Source organism: Ursus maritimus, unplaced genomic scaffold (genome assembly GCF_017311325.1).
Source record: "Ursus maritimus isolate PB19 unplaced genomic scaffold, ASM1731132v1 scaffold_1, whole genome shotgun sequence".
Taxonomy (NCBI): domain Eukaryota; kingdom Metazoa; phylum Chordata; class Mammalia; order Carnivora; family Ursidae; genus Ursus; species Ursus maritimus.
Window position 1 is genome coordinate 15,108,701 of NW_024423343.1, and position 16,222 is coordinate 15,124,922.

Consider the following 16,222-nt stretch of genomic DNA (forward strand, 5'->3'; position numbering starts at 1 on the left):
TTCCTCCATAAAAGGGACACATGAGGCACTTTGGGATTCATCTGGGAACCACTTGCGTAGTGGATCACCTCCTCAATTATGTCACCATGAAAAAGCCTAGAAATGACATTCTCTAAATACACAGACCACCCCCATAAACCACTTCCGAGTTAGAGCTTTAGTAACTGTATGGAACATGTTAATTTTTCTTCATAAAAAGACATTTAATAAGTGATGTAAGAAAATAAATGTATGTAATACAGCCAATGCTTGTCACTAAAACTTCTTTTCCAGAAAGCTAAGCAGCTTTTAAGACGACATATCGTAATCTAACACGAAAGACTCCTTTAATTACTGTTTAGATGTACCCAATACCTTCTAAACACTTTATCAGTAATCACCGTACTTAGAATTTACCTTTACTCTGCTACACAAAAACCACTTTTATCCTTCATGCTGCAGAAAACAACCCATTACCAAAGAATGCCTGGAGTTGCACCCCAGCCCTGTTGGACACACCACTTCGTGGAGAACACCAACCTTCTGTGATTGTTCCCGCACCACAAGATTCAGTCAGTCCATATCCCTGACCAACAGGACAGCAGAAACAGATGTTCATGAATCGCTGTGTGGTTGCAGAAAGTGGAGCACCTCCACACAACAGAAGCCGAATATTTCCGCCTAGCAAGCCTCGGACTTTTCGGAAGATAAACCTAAAAAAAACGAAAAGAAAAAAAAAAAAAAGAATCAGAGGATTTGAAGCTGAATGGGATTTTCCAAATCATTCAGACTAATCTCCCAATTGTGATATGTAAGATTTTGAAAGTCAGGCTCACACGCAAGGCCACACAGCCAATTCAAGAGATTCTCTCACCCACTACTTTAATTTTTTTGTAAGCTCGACCAAGTAAAGAACATATGATTTTCTTTTAAGAACTTTTCAAGTTAATATTTGAATTCAAAATTGTCAAATTTTGTATAGTAATGGCAAACCCATGTTTGTGGCCACAGAGTAATACTTTTATATAATTTACATATTAATACTGTGTATCTTTCTAAAATTTAGCATTAAAAACAATTTTTTTTTTTTTTTTGCTTTTGCTTACTTCATTAGACATGTGTATATACTTGGGGCACCTGGGTGGCTCAGTCAGTTAAGCGTCCGACTCTTGGTTTCAGGTCAGGGCATGATCTCAGAGTCATGGGGTCATGGAATCGGCCCCTCGTCAGGCTCCGTGCTCAGTGTGGAGTCTGCTTGAGATGCTCATTCTCTCTCCCCCTTTACCCCTCCCCCTGCACGTACACACACTCTCTCTTTCAAACAACATATTTTTTGAAAAAGAAATGTGTATATATTTGTACGATCTCTTTTTAAAATTTCACTGGGTTCTGAAGTGTTCATTGTTTTTAAAATGTCCGCTAAATTAAAAAAGAAAACAATTCAAACATCTAATTAAAATGTTTTTGAAAATGCACTAATAAAAAAGACTGCTTGCTAATAATCTTCATCAAAAAGGGAGAAGGGTAGGATTTTTTTTTTAAATAACTCTGAAAAAGGTGAAGACCAAGGAGCAATCATTTATATATCTAAGAAGTTAATTAAAACAAGGCATAAAAAATACAAAGTTTCAAAATCTGAAAACTGTATTCATATTCCCATGAAAACGAACTAAATGTTGTACTTTGTTTTCTAATTTCTAAATTATTTATAATTAAATCTACTTACTCTATTAGCACTACAAAAAAAAACAGGTCTGTGGTAAAACCTATCATTTAACACTTTAAACACAAAACATTTATTCATATTTGGTTGCCATTTTATATTCGTATTGAAATAAATTTAAAAGCAAAGAAAAACTATTTCTCAAAGTAACTAAAATCACATACATGTCCCCAGAAAATAAAAGCACACTATTAAACACAGTGAAATTGTAAGTGAAACATTTTTTCAAATAATACTGCAATCTTTTTTAATTGCTCATATTCTTACGCAAGATGGATTTTTAGAGTCCCTCTGACTTTTTAAAACCAATTTATTTCTTTTAACTATTTCAATGACCTGGGCTAGTAATATGAACAAAATGATTACGTCTCTGAAGAGAGGGGGAGTCAACTGACCTGTCACACAGTGGAGTACCACGGCCTTTGGAAATCTGTTCCATTTTGTAATTATAGGCCAGAATAAACAGATTGCGCTGGAAACCACTCATTTCGTTCACTTTATTCATGACGTTTTTGTAGATCCGATCCATGATTTCCTAGATGTACAAAAATGAGTTAATACAGTCAATAATGCTATCAGCTGCCTTACGTATTGTACCTTAACATCAGATACATATTTCTATCAGCACTGAGACATTTTAGGAGATATGTTCTGTCAGGAACAAACTTTTAAAATAGAGCCACAACTAGCTTAAAAATGGGGTTTCTATAAAAATAATGTTCATAGCACAAATATACCTAGTACTCATGAGTGGGGGGAAAAGAAAGAAGAAGAAAAGCCTTAGGGCAGTAACATTATTGTTATTGATTCTTTATATGGTTTTGCTTGTCTTATTTGTTTTGGAAAAACTAAACTCAGTACATAAATGAACAACTATATGAAATGGTTTTTAAAATTCTCATAACCTTATCTTATAAAAATACACGGAGCCACGTTCTCTGCTCACAGAAGGACCGCGGGGTTAGTTTGGTTGGTTGGTTGGTTGGTTGTCTTCATGCTGCACTCAGGAAATTTTCCTTCTCTACACTACATTTTGCTTGCTAAGCCTATTACTATGAAGTATACTTTAATGACTTGAAATGGTTTTCCCTCTGTTTTAAACATGAACTAAAAGTTTACATGAACTAAAAAAGTAAGGAAACTATACACCTACAGAAACTATCAACTCCTGGTTGTTTGTATTTGGAGTAACTATGTAACTTTCCTTGGATGGAGTACTCAGGTATCTGGTAACGATTCCCAAAACTTTCAAACAAAATCAGAAGCCACATAACACTTACATTGAGGAAACAGAAAATCGTTACTGTCCCATTTCTACTCAACTAATTCCCAGGCCCCTGCCCAGTACATTAGGATACATGGGGCTTTTCAGGTAATTCAAAGGTGCACCCACTTCTGTGTCACATTTCTGGCAACTAGGTCAGACTGTTCCTGGGGACTCAGGAGGTAATTACACAATTTGCTTAGAGGAGGAGGAAGTGATATCAAACCTTCCCCCCCCCCCATCTCCTGCTGGGCTCCAGGTTTCTACTAATAGCAAACATATCATGAAAATGATCTCAATAAGAAGCGATTTAGGGAAAGGACCTGATAATATCATAGGGGAGCTGAAACTGGGTATTCAGTAAATTTAAAAAATGAATAAACAGAGCTAAAAAAAAAAAAAAAAAAAAAAAAAAAAAAAAAAAAAAAAAGACTGAATAAATCCCGTAGAGCCCGAGGCAGTATGATCAGTAAGGAATAAATCCTACATGAACTACCTTGTCAACAGTATCTTTTCCACTAGCATTTATGCTCTGTAGCAGAGGACAATTCCTTAGTACGCAACAATTAATGGTCAATTCTTACCGGAACAGCTGCCATCAGTGTTGGTTTCAACATGGTCGTATCCCCTTTGCTTCCTTTTTTTATTTTTGAAGACTAGAGAGAGAAAAAGTGATCTATATAAACGGATCCTTATTTTAGAAATTCGGTGGAATTCTTAGACCAAAAAGTATACTATAAATTCATCATTTTCATTTACTTATGGTAAAAAAAATTTTTTTAAACTTGAAAGTAATTATTTTTAAATGATTAACTACCATCCTTACAATATAGTGTCATACAGATACAAAACAATATGTTAAAATTTTTAATTGAGTATCTGAAGTCATGGACATTTAGCTTACCTGATCTGCTAGAGTCTGTGGTGAAGAGTAGCCAATGCGACATCCGTGAGAAAGACAGACAAGCTCAGCGCTTAATTCTAAAACGTGGGCCAGAGGCAGATACCCAATGTAAACATCTTCCTCTCTAAAAGAAAAGGAGATATAAAAGCAACTGTCAGGTGTCGTCTCTGCTGGAAAGACTGCCAAGTGAGCCCGCCCACATGGGGAGAAAAGGAGCGAGAGCGAGAGAGAGAGAGAGAGAGAGAGAGAGGGAGGGAGGGCACAAGCCCGTGTACGCACGCATGTGAGTGTGGGGGAAGGGAGGCAGACAGACACTGGGAGGGGTGGGGGGAGGGGAGGCAGACAGATGGGGGGTGGTGAGAACTACCTCTCGACCTAAAGCCCAGGAGGCAGACACGAAGAAAGAGGCTCTGTCTCCAGTGCTACTTGAAGGCACTCGCTAATTACCAGAGCTACAGGAGCCATGTGCTAAGACAGAAGGAACGGGGGCTGAGGGGCCCAAACAAGAAGGGTTCTTCTCTAGGATAGAGGAAATCATCCAAGGAGGAATGGTCTTTAAAGCTGGTGGGCTCCACAGAAAGTTCCAACAGAATCCACGACTGCTGGCTAGGAATTTCACAAGAGAGATTCCTGTTTTGAAAGTTACTTGGAAATAACAACTCATACCGTACGTATGAAAATGTGTATGTTATGTGTGTGTATGTATTTCAAGAACAGCCCCCACCCCAAAAAATATGAAGGGCAAAGACTAACCCAGGAAACCACTGCTCTTAATTTTTCTGAATCCATTCGTAAGAGAACTCTCTCTCTCCATCCCTGAATTCAGTCCCACAGTACCGGTGCCGAGGGTTAACTGCTGCACGTGAGGCATCGGAAATACCCAAGCACCACCAGGGCATCAGTACCTCGGTCATGGAGCGCTGACCCTCCAGCACCCCTCGCGGGCCCATCCGGCTTCCTCCCCACATACGCCCACCCTGCCCCTGCGGCTGCGGAAATTGGTCTTATAAAGCTCAGTAATTACTGGAATCGATGAAGTTACTGGTTCACCTGAATTATAACATGTTTAGGTATAAAATGACTATAGCAGCAATACTATCGACTGACTAAATTAAGGGATTTAAGTCAGGTAAAATTTACACTTTTAAAGTAAAAAGAAAATATTAACAATGATATATAAAACTGTATTTTAAACCTTACAACTGAAACTATTTTGTAACTAAAGTCCCTCTTATTTTTTGGAATAAACGGCCTACAGTAAACAGACTCTGAAAGACTAATTTAGCCACATACGACTAAATGGCACAAACGTTAACAACCAGCACCAACAGGGACTCCTTCACAGGCAGCGACCATGTGACATACCCCAGGCCTGGAATCCGTTCCGCCATCCCAGTTATGCCGGCAATGATGTTACTGTGGGAGATCATGACACCCTTCGGAAGTCCCGTCGATCCACTCGTATACATGATTACTGCAATATCTAAGGGCCCTGGTTTGCTAAGAGGTTTGTTCTCTGAATTGGAGAAAACACACACACACACACACTTCTGAGAAATGTGGTCATATCACGCATTTTTTTTCATAATCATGTCTAATAACTCAATTCGACAACTATGAACTGTATTCATTCAGAGGTCAATGAAACAGATCAAGTCCCTGCACATAAGGGACATATGTTCTACTGAGATAGATAAACCATAGATCTATAATGTAATAAGAGCTATGAAGAAAAATAAAGACAAGGTGAAATGACAGAAGATATTTAGATGGAAAAGTCAAGAAATGCTTTTCTGGCACGTTGGTATTTTAGTAAAAACCTGAATACAGTGAGGCAGGGGGCCATGGAAACCCTGGAATTGGGAGAAGATCATCTCAAGTAGAAAATCAGCGAGAGCAAAGGCCCTGACGTAGCAGCCAGGACCATATCATGCAACGCCTTCGAGGCCACAATAAAGGCTCTGGATTTCACCTGGGGTAGAAAGCAATGCTGTTTTGAACAGGGGCTTGTCATCACCAGTGACAAGGGTCACTTTGGCTGCTACGCGGCCACCTAACTTAGGGAAGAAAGGCAGTAGAGAGACAAAAGGCTACTCCAGCAATTCCACTGTGAAATAAGGGTGGTTGGGCTCGGGTACTTAGACACTTGCTAAAAACTTCTCTCCTCACAGTGGCGAAGTGGACTTGGCTACAGTCCGAAACCTGGATTCAAAGACAGTGTCCTCTATCTGCACAAGCCCAAGGGCCGCAGCCCACATCCTAGAGGTGACACAGCAGAAGGCAAAGAGAAGTGGGTCAGGGCTGGCACCCCATGCTGGACCTCCCCTAAGTGTGGACTTCTCAAGTAAGTGGGGGAAACAATTTTAAACGTGCTGCTGAGCGAACCCTTCCTTTCCTACATGCACAGATGTATTTCATGCCAACGGTCTTCATTCCAGTCCTTACTTCCTAGGCTGCCGTTCACCCCTTCATCCCACAGCGCCATCTCCACCACCTGCTAGAAACCGCTCTGAGGCCGGCCTCCCGCAAGCCCCGCGTCACAGACTCCCGCAGGGTACCTGCTCTTGCTGCCGGCGCCGGCCCGGCGGACAGGCTCCTTCCCGTGGCTTCCGCGGAGCACACACGGAGCGCCTCCCTCCTTCCTCTGACCACTCTCGGTTGCTTCTGGAGGCACCGCTTTCTGTGGGTGACCTCACCTCCTTCCACAGCTATGCTTAAAAATGAACTTCTAGCTTCTCTAACTCCAAACTTAACTCCAAAGTATACACCCCTGCCCATTAAATACCCACATCTGAATGTTCCAGTAGCACTTAAAATTCCACATGCCCAACATCAATGTCAGCAGAACCCCATTCCCATTCCCGAGCCGAGAGCTTACATCTAATTAGTCACTGAGTCTCCAACTATCCTAGCAGCTTCCCACCATCCTAGCAGCTTCAATACCGTACGCTTTCTAGCATTTTCTGGCACTTATTTCATATTTCAGAGTAGGAACTTCTGGCATCACCGTGCCTAAGTGTTCAGGCAGAGGATAAAAAGATGTTCCCTCTGGAAAAGGCAGAGGTGGACCCGGGAGTGAAGGAGGGGATCTAGGTTTAGCCACTCCAGCTATCTGTTCAGACTTACAGATAATCCACATAGGACTAGTTTAATGACATCATTTAGAAAACTAACTTTAAGCCACTGAAAACTATCACAAAAGAAAAACAGGAAACCTGTATAATGTAAAAGGTATTTGAAATTTCAAACTACTACTACTTTTAGAACAATAAATTAATGTGTGTAGTCTTCTTAAACCCTACTTTAAAGGGCAAATGAAGTATACCTAGAGCGACCTTACTTCCCAAAGTGATGGTCTAGAAAGTGGTTTGTCCTTGATCTGACTTCAGGATGTGGACAACTCTGGAGAACATGGGTCACCGCAGAACGACCACAAGGACCTGGGAAAGCCGTACCTGTGCTGGCCTTGGCTCCCAGGGCCTGCACCGCAGCCATGGTGTGCACGATGACGCCCTTGGGGAACTCGGACCACGTTGGCGGCTTACCGTCCACAGTGATGATGTGCCGCAGGCGCGGGACTAACGAAACTATATCCTGGAAAAACACAAGCGTTCATTACGTTCTTCGTCGCTGTTCCTCAGGAAACAGCTCAGCAACAGACCAGGACACAGGAAAAGTCGTTTACCATAATCCGTGAATGATTAATTTCTTGCCTCCAAAAAAAAGGGTGAGGGGGTGCGCTGGTATGAATACCACTCCTTTCAGATGGAGAAGTACTGGTCGGAAATTTAAATTGCTGTTTTATAGCATTCGATTTACTGTGTGTGCCCGTTCTTTGGTAAAATCCTTATCAGCAATGTCACTTTCTTACAAAACAGGCATATAAACACAGGCTGCCTGAACTACAGAGCAGCCACAAGTCCTACCTGTTTTTAAGAGGCTCATAAAGATACGGGGGGAGGGGGAGGAATTCACTTACAAATTAAGGTATAAAAAAACTCCAGCAAATATTACTGTTTTCACAGGGAGTCATCTAGGGACTTTCAAAACCTCTTTCTCCAACAGTTTCATAAAGTCTCTTTTTTCCCTTTAAAAAATTCTAAAAACTCATAATGACTCAATGCTCCAAAAATAAATGGATTACTACTCCAGAAACAACCCTTCGAAGTTATAAATTTATTGAAAATAGACTAGAAAACAAATGAGCACAATAAAGAAAAGATAATCCCTTCACCTTAGACATGGGCATACGATGTTAACAATCTCTAACTCTCTGCACTACTTATACATAAATATGCATGAAATCTACTTTCTCTTTTCTAAGAGAGAGGAAGAAAGTACAATATTCCTAAAAGTTTACAAAGATATTCAGGATTTTAAAGATCATAAAAGTATCAATATTAGAGTACATGACACTGAGAATTCTCAAGTACTGGACAGTTGTAAAATAACCCCAGTCCTCACCTTCAACTTCGTTTGCAAGAGTTCTTTACTAGTAATGATGTTGGTCACCTCTGTTTCATTTAATCCATGAACAATAGCTGGACCTCCTAGAGTAGCATACAACGTAACAACTACAGGGAAAAGAAGGGCAAGTCAAGTATTTGCACATTTTGCGGAGGGACTAAATGTAACTGAAGTCTCTGAAAGTGGTCATGAATCCTAACAGTCTACTGAACCCTAAATTGTCAGATCCATAGTTTATTACGTAACTGTGCTATAATTACCTAAACTGTCTCAATATACTATATTGAGTTTATATACTATAAACGTTATGCCCACTCACCCTCACCCTTTCCTAATTTCCCCTAAGACTGCCAATATTTTACAACAAAATCCTTTAAGTTTTATTTCACCTACAGACATTACTCTGGGATGCCACAATGGAAGGAATTATGTCTGACTCCTAAAATGTTCTTTTTTTAGGACTTCACTGTTAACTACTTGGTACTAAGATATGAAAAAGAACATACACCAGTAAGAACGCACTGAACGTCAGGCGTAGGGTGTAGTATGTTACGAAAATAAAAGGAACAGGTGGCAGCACTGCTTATTCCAGCAGAAAACTCAAGAAAAACATTCTTAGCCATGTTGAAATTTAATAATAATAATAATAATAATAATCATATGGACTTTTATTTGCTTGCTCCTAATTCACAGAAGTCAGACTTCAAGTGACTTTAAGAGGTAATCATTATTTTGAGGCTTCCCCAAAGAAGCAAACTGTAAGCCCACAAATACAAAAACAAAAAGGCTTAACAAAAAGATAAAAAAGTTTAAAAAACCAGCAGAGGCACTGACAGCAAGAAATCTAGTAAAAGTATCTCTTCTAGTCCATCTGAAAGGTGAGACAATGTCCACACTTCACGTCCCATTTTGGCACCAACGTCTGTGAACAAGCTTCCAGAACTACCTCACAGACGGGGCATCCGGACTGCCACTTAAGTAACTACAGTATGAAAGGTCCCTGTCATTTCACCCGGCTCATGGCTCCGAGCAGCGCAGTTTTAGAGGTCAACTGTTGCCACCGACAGAAGTGGGGGCGAAGTGACACTAACTTCACCAGAGGATTCCTGAGAGAATCAGCAGCGCCATCAGACCCGCAGGCCTCGTCAGCAAGGCCCCCAGGCCCTCGGGCCCCAAGGAATAGGCTCCAGTCCCCCAACTACACCGACTACACAATCTGTTTCACAACTGGTTCCTTTTCCAAAGCAGACCTCAAACTCGAAGTTCTAATAGAATGCTCCCAATTGAGACTCAAGATGGCAATTAACTTTAGAATATAATTTTCTAAAGAGTGAATTACTTATAACAAACAGCATCCTCTCCCCCGCACAGAAGATCAGAAAGCCACGTACGCTGGAAATTATACATAAAGCACGCCTGCGCAGCAATCATCCATTCGGCTCTGGTTTCACAGAAGATGGCGATGTTGGTCTTCGGTTTCTGACCCAACATCTGTAAACCATTTCCAAAATTAAAAGCTCTCACGAAGACATCTTCATAGGACAGCCAATTATAGTTTCCGAGAATAACCTGATAAAATAAACACAAAACATACAAATACCTTTTAATATAACCAAAGTATTATTTTCTAGAAAGAAGCCAAGATTTGTTCCAAGTTTTATGACAAACCAGTTATGTTTGCATGTATGTAATTTAACTATTTTTTCCTGAAAAAAGCTAGAAAGTGAATTTCAAATGAAAAAAAAACTTTTGAAATTAGCTATTTAGTGCTTTTTTAATGACAAATCTTATGCTAAGTCTTTAACTGTAATGAGGGGGGTTATTTTCAAAAATCTTCAGAGTCTGACAGGATTTTAAAGGTCAGTTTTGTCGTCAAAAGCTCATATACTGATAATTCATTTATACATCGTTTACTTAGAGGTTAGCTTAAAATTTAGCCTAGTATCAAGTACTAATGATACCAAAAATTTACTTTCCCTCTATTTATGAATTCCCAGATTTCAAAATCAACTGGTACAATATGATTTTACAAACAGAAACTGGCCAGACCCAAGATAACAGACATATTTATGCTGTTCAATTTGAACTCTCTCCCCCGTACTGCACTCTGAACAAGTCTCTACGCAACCAGGACTAGTTTTATTATTCATCAAAGTCCTTCTGTTAAAGCCATAAATGCCCACTGGCACCACTGGGCTTTCAACATTTCGTTTGTGCTTACCAGAAGCAAAGGTAACATTAAGTCTTCTTTAATAATAACCCTCTTTTAAACTGGTTAACTTATTTTTCTTTAGGAATTTTCTCCAACTTAGACCATAAATCCCCAATTATGTACAGACTGGATAAAAAGATCCCCGCTCTCCAAATACATACACATAGTTTCCAAACATAGCTGTTTCACTCATATGTCTCACACACCTTAAAACAACCTAGCCACATTCATTTTCAAAAATGCATCCAACATTTCAAGAGAGTTCTAGAAATAAGAGATTGGGTGAAGATAGAAATGGGAAGAAAAGGATAAATACTGCCCTCTAGTGTCCTATTCTATAATGGATTTAAGGAATAAATTCTTTGACGGATAAGGCAACTGGATTTAAAATACTTATTTAGCTTCACTGATCCCAACCTCTCACCTTGCTCTGCACCCTCATGAAATGCTCAGCACGGGGAGCTCCAATGACTTCAAAAGGAGCTCTGTGGCGGTGAGAAGACAGATGAAAATTTGGACAAAACGTGCACGAACTGGATTACAATTATTAAGAATTTTACACTCCAAAGATTAGCATGAACTACCTCCTAGATTCTAGAATCTAAATGATGCGCTTTTAAGTTTCAAGAGAATGTATTCATTCTGAAAGGTATTATCTACATAATCCAAGCCTTTAAATCCATATGATAGGGCCACCATGTGGCAAAGAAATGAAACCATGAGTTTAATTCAAATGTAACTGAACTGAATTTCACTTAATTCTTTAAACCACTGAATCTCCTAGTAGTCGTCTTTCCCCATAAAGATTACATTTCGAGGCACCTAGCTACCCCATAATTTTGACTTTTGCTGGAAAAAATTCCCAATTCTAACTCTGTCCCCATGGTTAGCTTAAACCTGAGATTAAACTCATTTATTTATTCCCTGTCCACACTGCTGAAGAACATGACCTCATTCGATTCAGGATCACAGATCTCACCACCCAGCAATCCTATGACTTCTTGGTCTATTCATCTTCTCACCCTCTGAAATGGCTAACTGAAGGCTCCTCTCTACTCAAATATCCTCCACCCCCTCCTTCCCAACCCCCTCCCCCCTATTCAGGTGATAAGGTTATAATACTGTCTTATACATCACTGAGAAATTAGAAGTTCAATGGAAATGCCCTTATCTTCTCAGCACCAAGTTTAATGACCTACAAACATCTGCACTCCTGTTCTCTGCAGTCCCCCTCATGGTATTACAATGGTTGAAGTGCCCTAACAAAAGCCAAACTTACAAGCACTTCCCAAACTTCTATCTCCAGCCCCCTCTACTTGCACGCCCAAGTTCAAAAACCTTATGCTTGGCCTACAAAGCCCTAAGGGACCTAGCCGTGCCAGTGTCTCCCATCAAACCCTCTTCCACAGGCTCACCTCTCCTAAGTCATTACTTCCTGTAAATACAACTTTGTCCTTTCTGTCCTTCTAACAGGTTGGGCCAGGGTAGGAACTAGGATGACGCAAGAAAGGTGCCATGGGCATAAAATTTAAAGAGGTACTCACTCTCAGGGTCTGAATACCTTCTTCGACTCTGTACTCCAAGTGCCTCACCCGCCTGGGCTCATTCCGGTTTTAGAGCCAGTGGGCACACACCTAGTCCCACTGCACAGAACGTTCATTACCCAGATCTTTGCAAAGTTGGCTCCTCTGTTGTTCAGGCCTCCACTTAGCCAAAACCTAACGAGAGAGGCTATCCCTGATCTCCAATCAGCTTTATGTCTTCATAGCAGTTTTTAATCTGTTAACTTATTGTCTCTCTTCCTCCCATACAAATGTAAGACCCGTAAGAAGAGTAACCTGTGTGTCCTCTTCAACACTGTCTCCCTAGTGCCTAAAACAAAGCACCGGGCATACAGTCGGCACTCAGTAATTATTTGCTATACATGTGGAATGAACGGTGTAATTAAACACAATTTCAATTCACTCTGGGCCGTGAGGGAGTGTTCTAACCCCTCTCTCCTCCAGGAGCCTCATTTTTTAAAAGACTGCTTGAAAAAAAAAATCCACATCCATCGAATCATTTAACCTCTAGAGCTACTTCTGTCCCCATCTCCATTTCACTGCACACATCCTTTGCCTACCACCTCTGAAATACTCTCCCCCATGAGACACAAGCATGTTCAATTCTTCCGACTCTGCGTCAGGCAAGGGAATGACTAGAGTGGCTATGGAAATGCCGGCTGTGGGGCCTCTGAGCAGCTTCCTCGTTTGTAGAGGTTGGGGGAAGAGTTAAGATTGGCCCTATGTCCGCTTCTGTGTCTCACATTTAATTGGCTGTATTTTTATTCTAGGACAGGTGTGACATACACGGGTAAACATCAATGTTATCACTCAGACCACCACTGCCCGGGACAGAGGAACTTAATCATTTACTTTGTTCAGGAACAGATGAAATTAGATGCTTTGATGATGCTAATGATGAGGGCCTCTTATCTCAGAAGATAAACTGTAAAAATAAAACGGAGATAACATACAGAACATTCTGTAAAATAAAAGCACACAAATACTTCACCATTTGGGACCCTGAAGGAGGAGACAAGCGAATAAGGATCAAGTTTTCAGGTAGCTGAGGGTTTAACCAGTCCAAGTACCAGGACTTTTGTTTTCCTTTAGCCACTCAGACCAGAAATACGTCCAATTACACACCTCCCTGCTTTCTTCGACAAAGTACACCCGGCTTCAATGACCCTTTCTCTCTGCAAATGAAGATTATGACAATTAACTATGAGGGAGGCAGGGGGTGAAACTCTTCAGCAGGTCTGGACCACTGGTGGGGGTCATGGGGTGGCTACCCTTTGCCCACGTTCACTCTGTGCTAAGCACGCTGCAGCTTCTGAGACTCGCACAGTAACTCTGAAGACAGAGTTACCCTTACTGTCCCTACTCTACAGATGAGAATACTGAGGCATCGAGAGAGTCGGCAGAACTTGCTCAAAAATCAGAGAGCCTAAGTGACTGACAGGACTAGAATACGAATCCGGGCAGACTCATTCCAGAATCTAAGCATAAATCACAAGGCTCCAACCGCACCACAGAAAGGACATGGGATATTACTGGGCAGGTGAGGAGGGGAGGGTGGCCTGGTAACACCCGTAAAGGACCCTTTCAACTGCCCTGTGTGAGTGGATGATAATGGGGGTGAGAGTGGAAGTAGAAAACCCGGTAAAAAGGGTACCAGGAAGGGGACTCTAAGGGGGGGAAAAACTCAGACTCCTGGTAAAAAACCATGCGGTACATGGTAGTGCCTTCAGGAAACAGAGGCTGACCAGGAAAGGAACAAGTACGGAAAGGAAAACCGAAGTTTTGGCTGGGGAGAGTACTACAATAAACTAGAACACAAGCCCTGGCCGAGAGACTGAGCACTGGTTTTCATATAAATTACAATGTAAATGTCCTAACTAGTCAGAAAATAAATATCATACACACATGCTTATAGATTTTTAAAAATATGACTCTGGAGCAGGAAGTAACACAAAAGTAGGCACTAAGTGGAAAAGAAAGCTAAGTCAATTCCCAAGAACAGAAATGAGTATTTCTATTACCGTTCTGGATTAATTTAGAAGGAATGTCACAGTGAAATCTTCTTTGAAGCACTGTGATTATATAATCCCTTCTATTTTCTTCCCTCTAGTGTGTGTAAAATATGTAAGAAAAAGAATTTAAAGTGTTTCTGGCAGTTACTAAATGTTAGAACCAGCCTTGTACTCCTTTCTGTTTCACTGTAAACTTATTTTTATTCTTTGCAACCTGTTCTATTTCCTGTACATGTATTTTAAAGATCTCTGAACACCAATCCTTCACTGTTCTTCATTTCCAGAGACCTCAGTACAATGCATTCACAGCTGGGAAGGCTGGCATCGGGGGCTGCTGACACACGTTCCTGGTGCTTAGCTCTGCTGTAGTTTCATAAGCCGTAGGAAACAAGAAAAAAGTCTGCCCAGGCTCAAGAACACGGCGGCCTCTGCTTCCCTGCCTCCCTGTGTTGGTGAAGCTGATAGCCACACTATCGTGGGCTTATCTACAGCAGATTCACCACTGTCTTTTCCTCTGCTTATCTTCCCTTGGGAGCTCAAAACAGACTTGTAAGATACTAGATGGAAACAAAACTTCAGCGTTCATTTAATTGAAATAAAGGTCTGGGTATCTTTGATTCAACTATATCAGATACCTTCTGGGGTTAATCCCTAAGCTCAGCCCCCAAAACAGGAAGGAAGGAAACTTGTAGATACTGCTACACCACTAGCTGGCTTTTCCAATTCAATATTATTTTCAAATATGGAAACTATGAATGACGATACATTCATGGAAAACAGGGAAAACACGCGTGCGCGCCAGTCAGTAAGCACTCAGCGGAAGCCACACCAACTCCACTCTCACATCTCTACCTAAGCACCAGTTGTGAAATGTCCCCTTTTTACTCTCCTATCAGAGAGTAAATATATATATGAAATTCCTTCTTAATTCAGTTTATCAGTGTAATTGCTTCTACAAGAAACCAAAAGCGGGAAAGCCTAGCTTGTTTGTAACACCCAGCTGAGGTAATCCACCATCCAGTCTGCAAACCACGGTACAGCTGTAATACAGACCAGCAGAAACTCAAATCACTCTCTTCTTGAGTAAGGCTAACAGAAAACATTTGCTTCATTTATTATACAGGAAACCTAAAAATCTTACTTTCCCAATGAGCCTAATTTCAAACAGGAAAAATGTAACATTTTCTATATAAGAGGTTATATAAAGACTTCCCCAAAAAGTCTGATGAATCACAAATGCCAATTTGAAGGCAAATGTCAATGGTAGAAAGACCTGAGAGTGAGATCCTGTAGACAGAAAAGGCTGCCGTATAAAGAGTTTTTTTTCACCTTCTAACTTCCCTATTTGAGTTCAAATATCTCCTTGTTGAATAAATGATGACTACAAAGCCACCATGGGCAGGACAGGAAGGAAATGGCCACATATGCAAACACCCAACAGGGAAAAACACTTCCCTTGTGTACACTGTGTTACCTGGCCACATGTAAGGAACAACTGTGAAAGCTCTAGCATTTTATTTTGTCCTAATTACACTGATAAACTGAATTAAGAAGGAATTTCATATATATATTTACCATACTGATCTTTTTACATAGTTGGAAGCTAGTCTGCTGCTCTAAGTACTGAATGAAGACTGAGAAATAGTGCCAGTCCCGTAAAATGCCTGTAACTCGCGATTCTGGGGAAAAATTAAACCTTCTGCTAACAGAGGACTCCTGTTATATATGCTGAGATTAAACACAAGGGAACCCAATCTTTGAATTCAAATAGCATTAGACCAAGAAACAAAAATGAATATTTTTAAGAGAAGGCATGCAAGTGGAAAACTTTAGCACCTCAGAAAGTTTTTCGTACCTTTTAGAACTACCAGATCTCTCAAAGATGAATTCAAGGATGGTATACCCTAAAAAGTAGCAACTAAATATAACAAAAACTCAGACACCATTATGATATAATGTTTTGCAAGTTATAATCTATAGGTTAGAGAAGAGTAAACACACATGCTTAACTACATGACTTCAATTTCGAGTAATGTGCTGACTCTCCAGATAGACCTTAAGTTTTAAGTGAGGCAAAACTAAGTCAGCAATAGAAATAG

At 40.6% G+C, this 16,222-nt stretch overlaps 1 protein-coding gene across 2 annotated transcripts in view; it reads right to left on the minus strand.

The window, feature by feature from the left end:
• Positions 1–16,222, minus strand: part of ACSL3 (acyl-CoA synthetase long chain family member 3) — a 67,547-nt gene that overhangs the window by 9,691 nt on the left and 41,634 nt on the right. For both annotated transcript variants that reach the window (XM_040639857.1, XM_040639862.1), the window contains exons 3-10: positions 9,729–9,906; positions 8,335–8,444; positions 7,326–7,464; positions 5,236–5,386; positions 3,871–3,994; positions 3,551–3,622; positions 2,098–2,237; positions 520–692 (exon numbers count right to left, since the gene is read on the minus strand). In XM_040639857.1, coding sequence (XP_040495791.1) covers positions 520–692; positions 2,098–2,237; positions 3,551–3,622; positions 3,871–3,994; positions 5,236–5,386; positions 7,326–7,464; positions 8,335–8,444; positions 9,729–9,906 — 1,087 coding nt within the window. The remainder of the gene's footprint in view (positions 1–519; positions 693–2,097; positions 2,238–3,550; positions 3,623–3,870; positions 3,995–5,235; positions 5,387–7,325; positions 7,465–8,334; positions 8,445–9,728; positions 9,907–16,222) is intronic.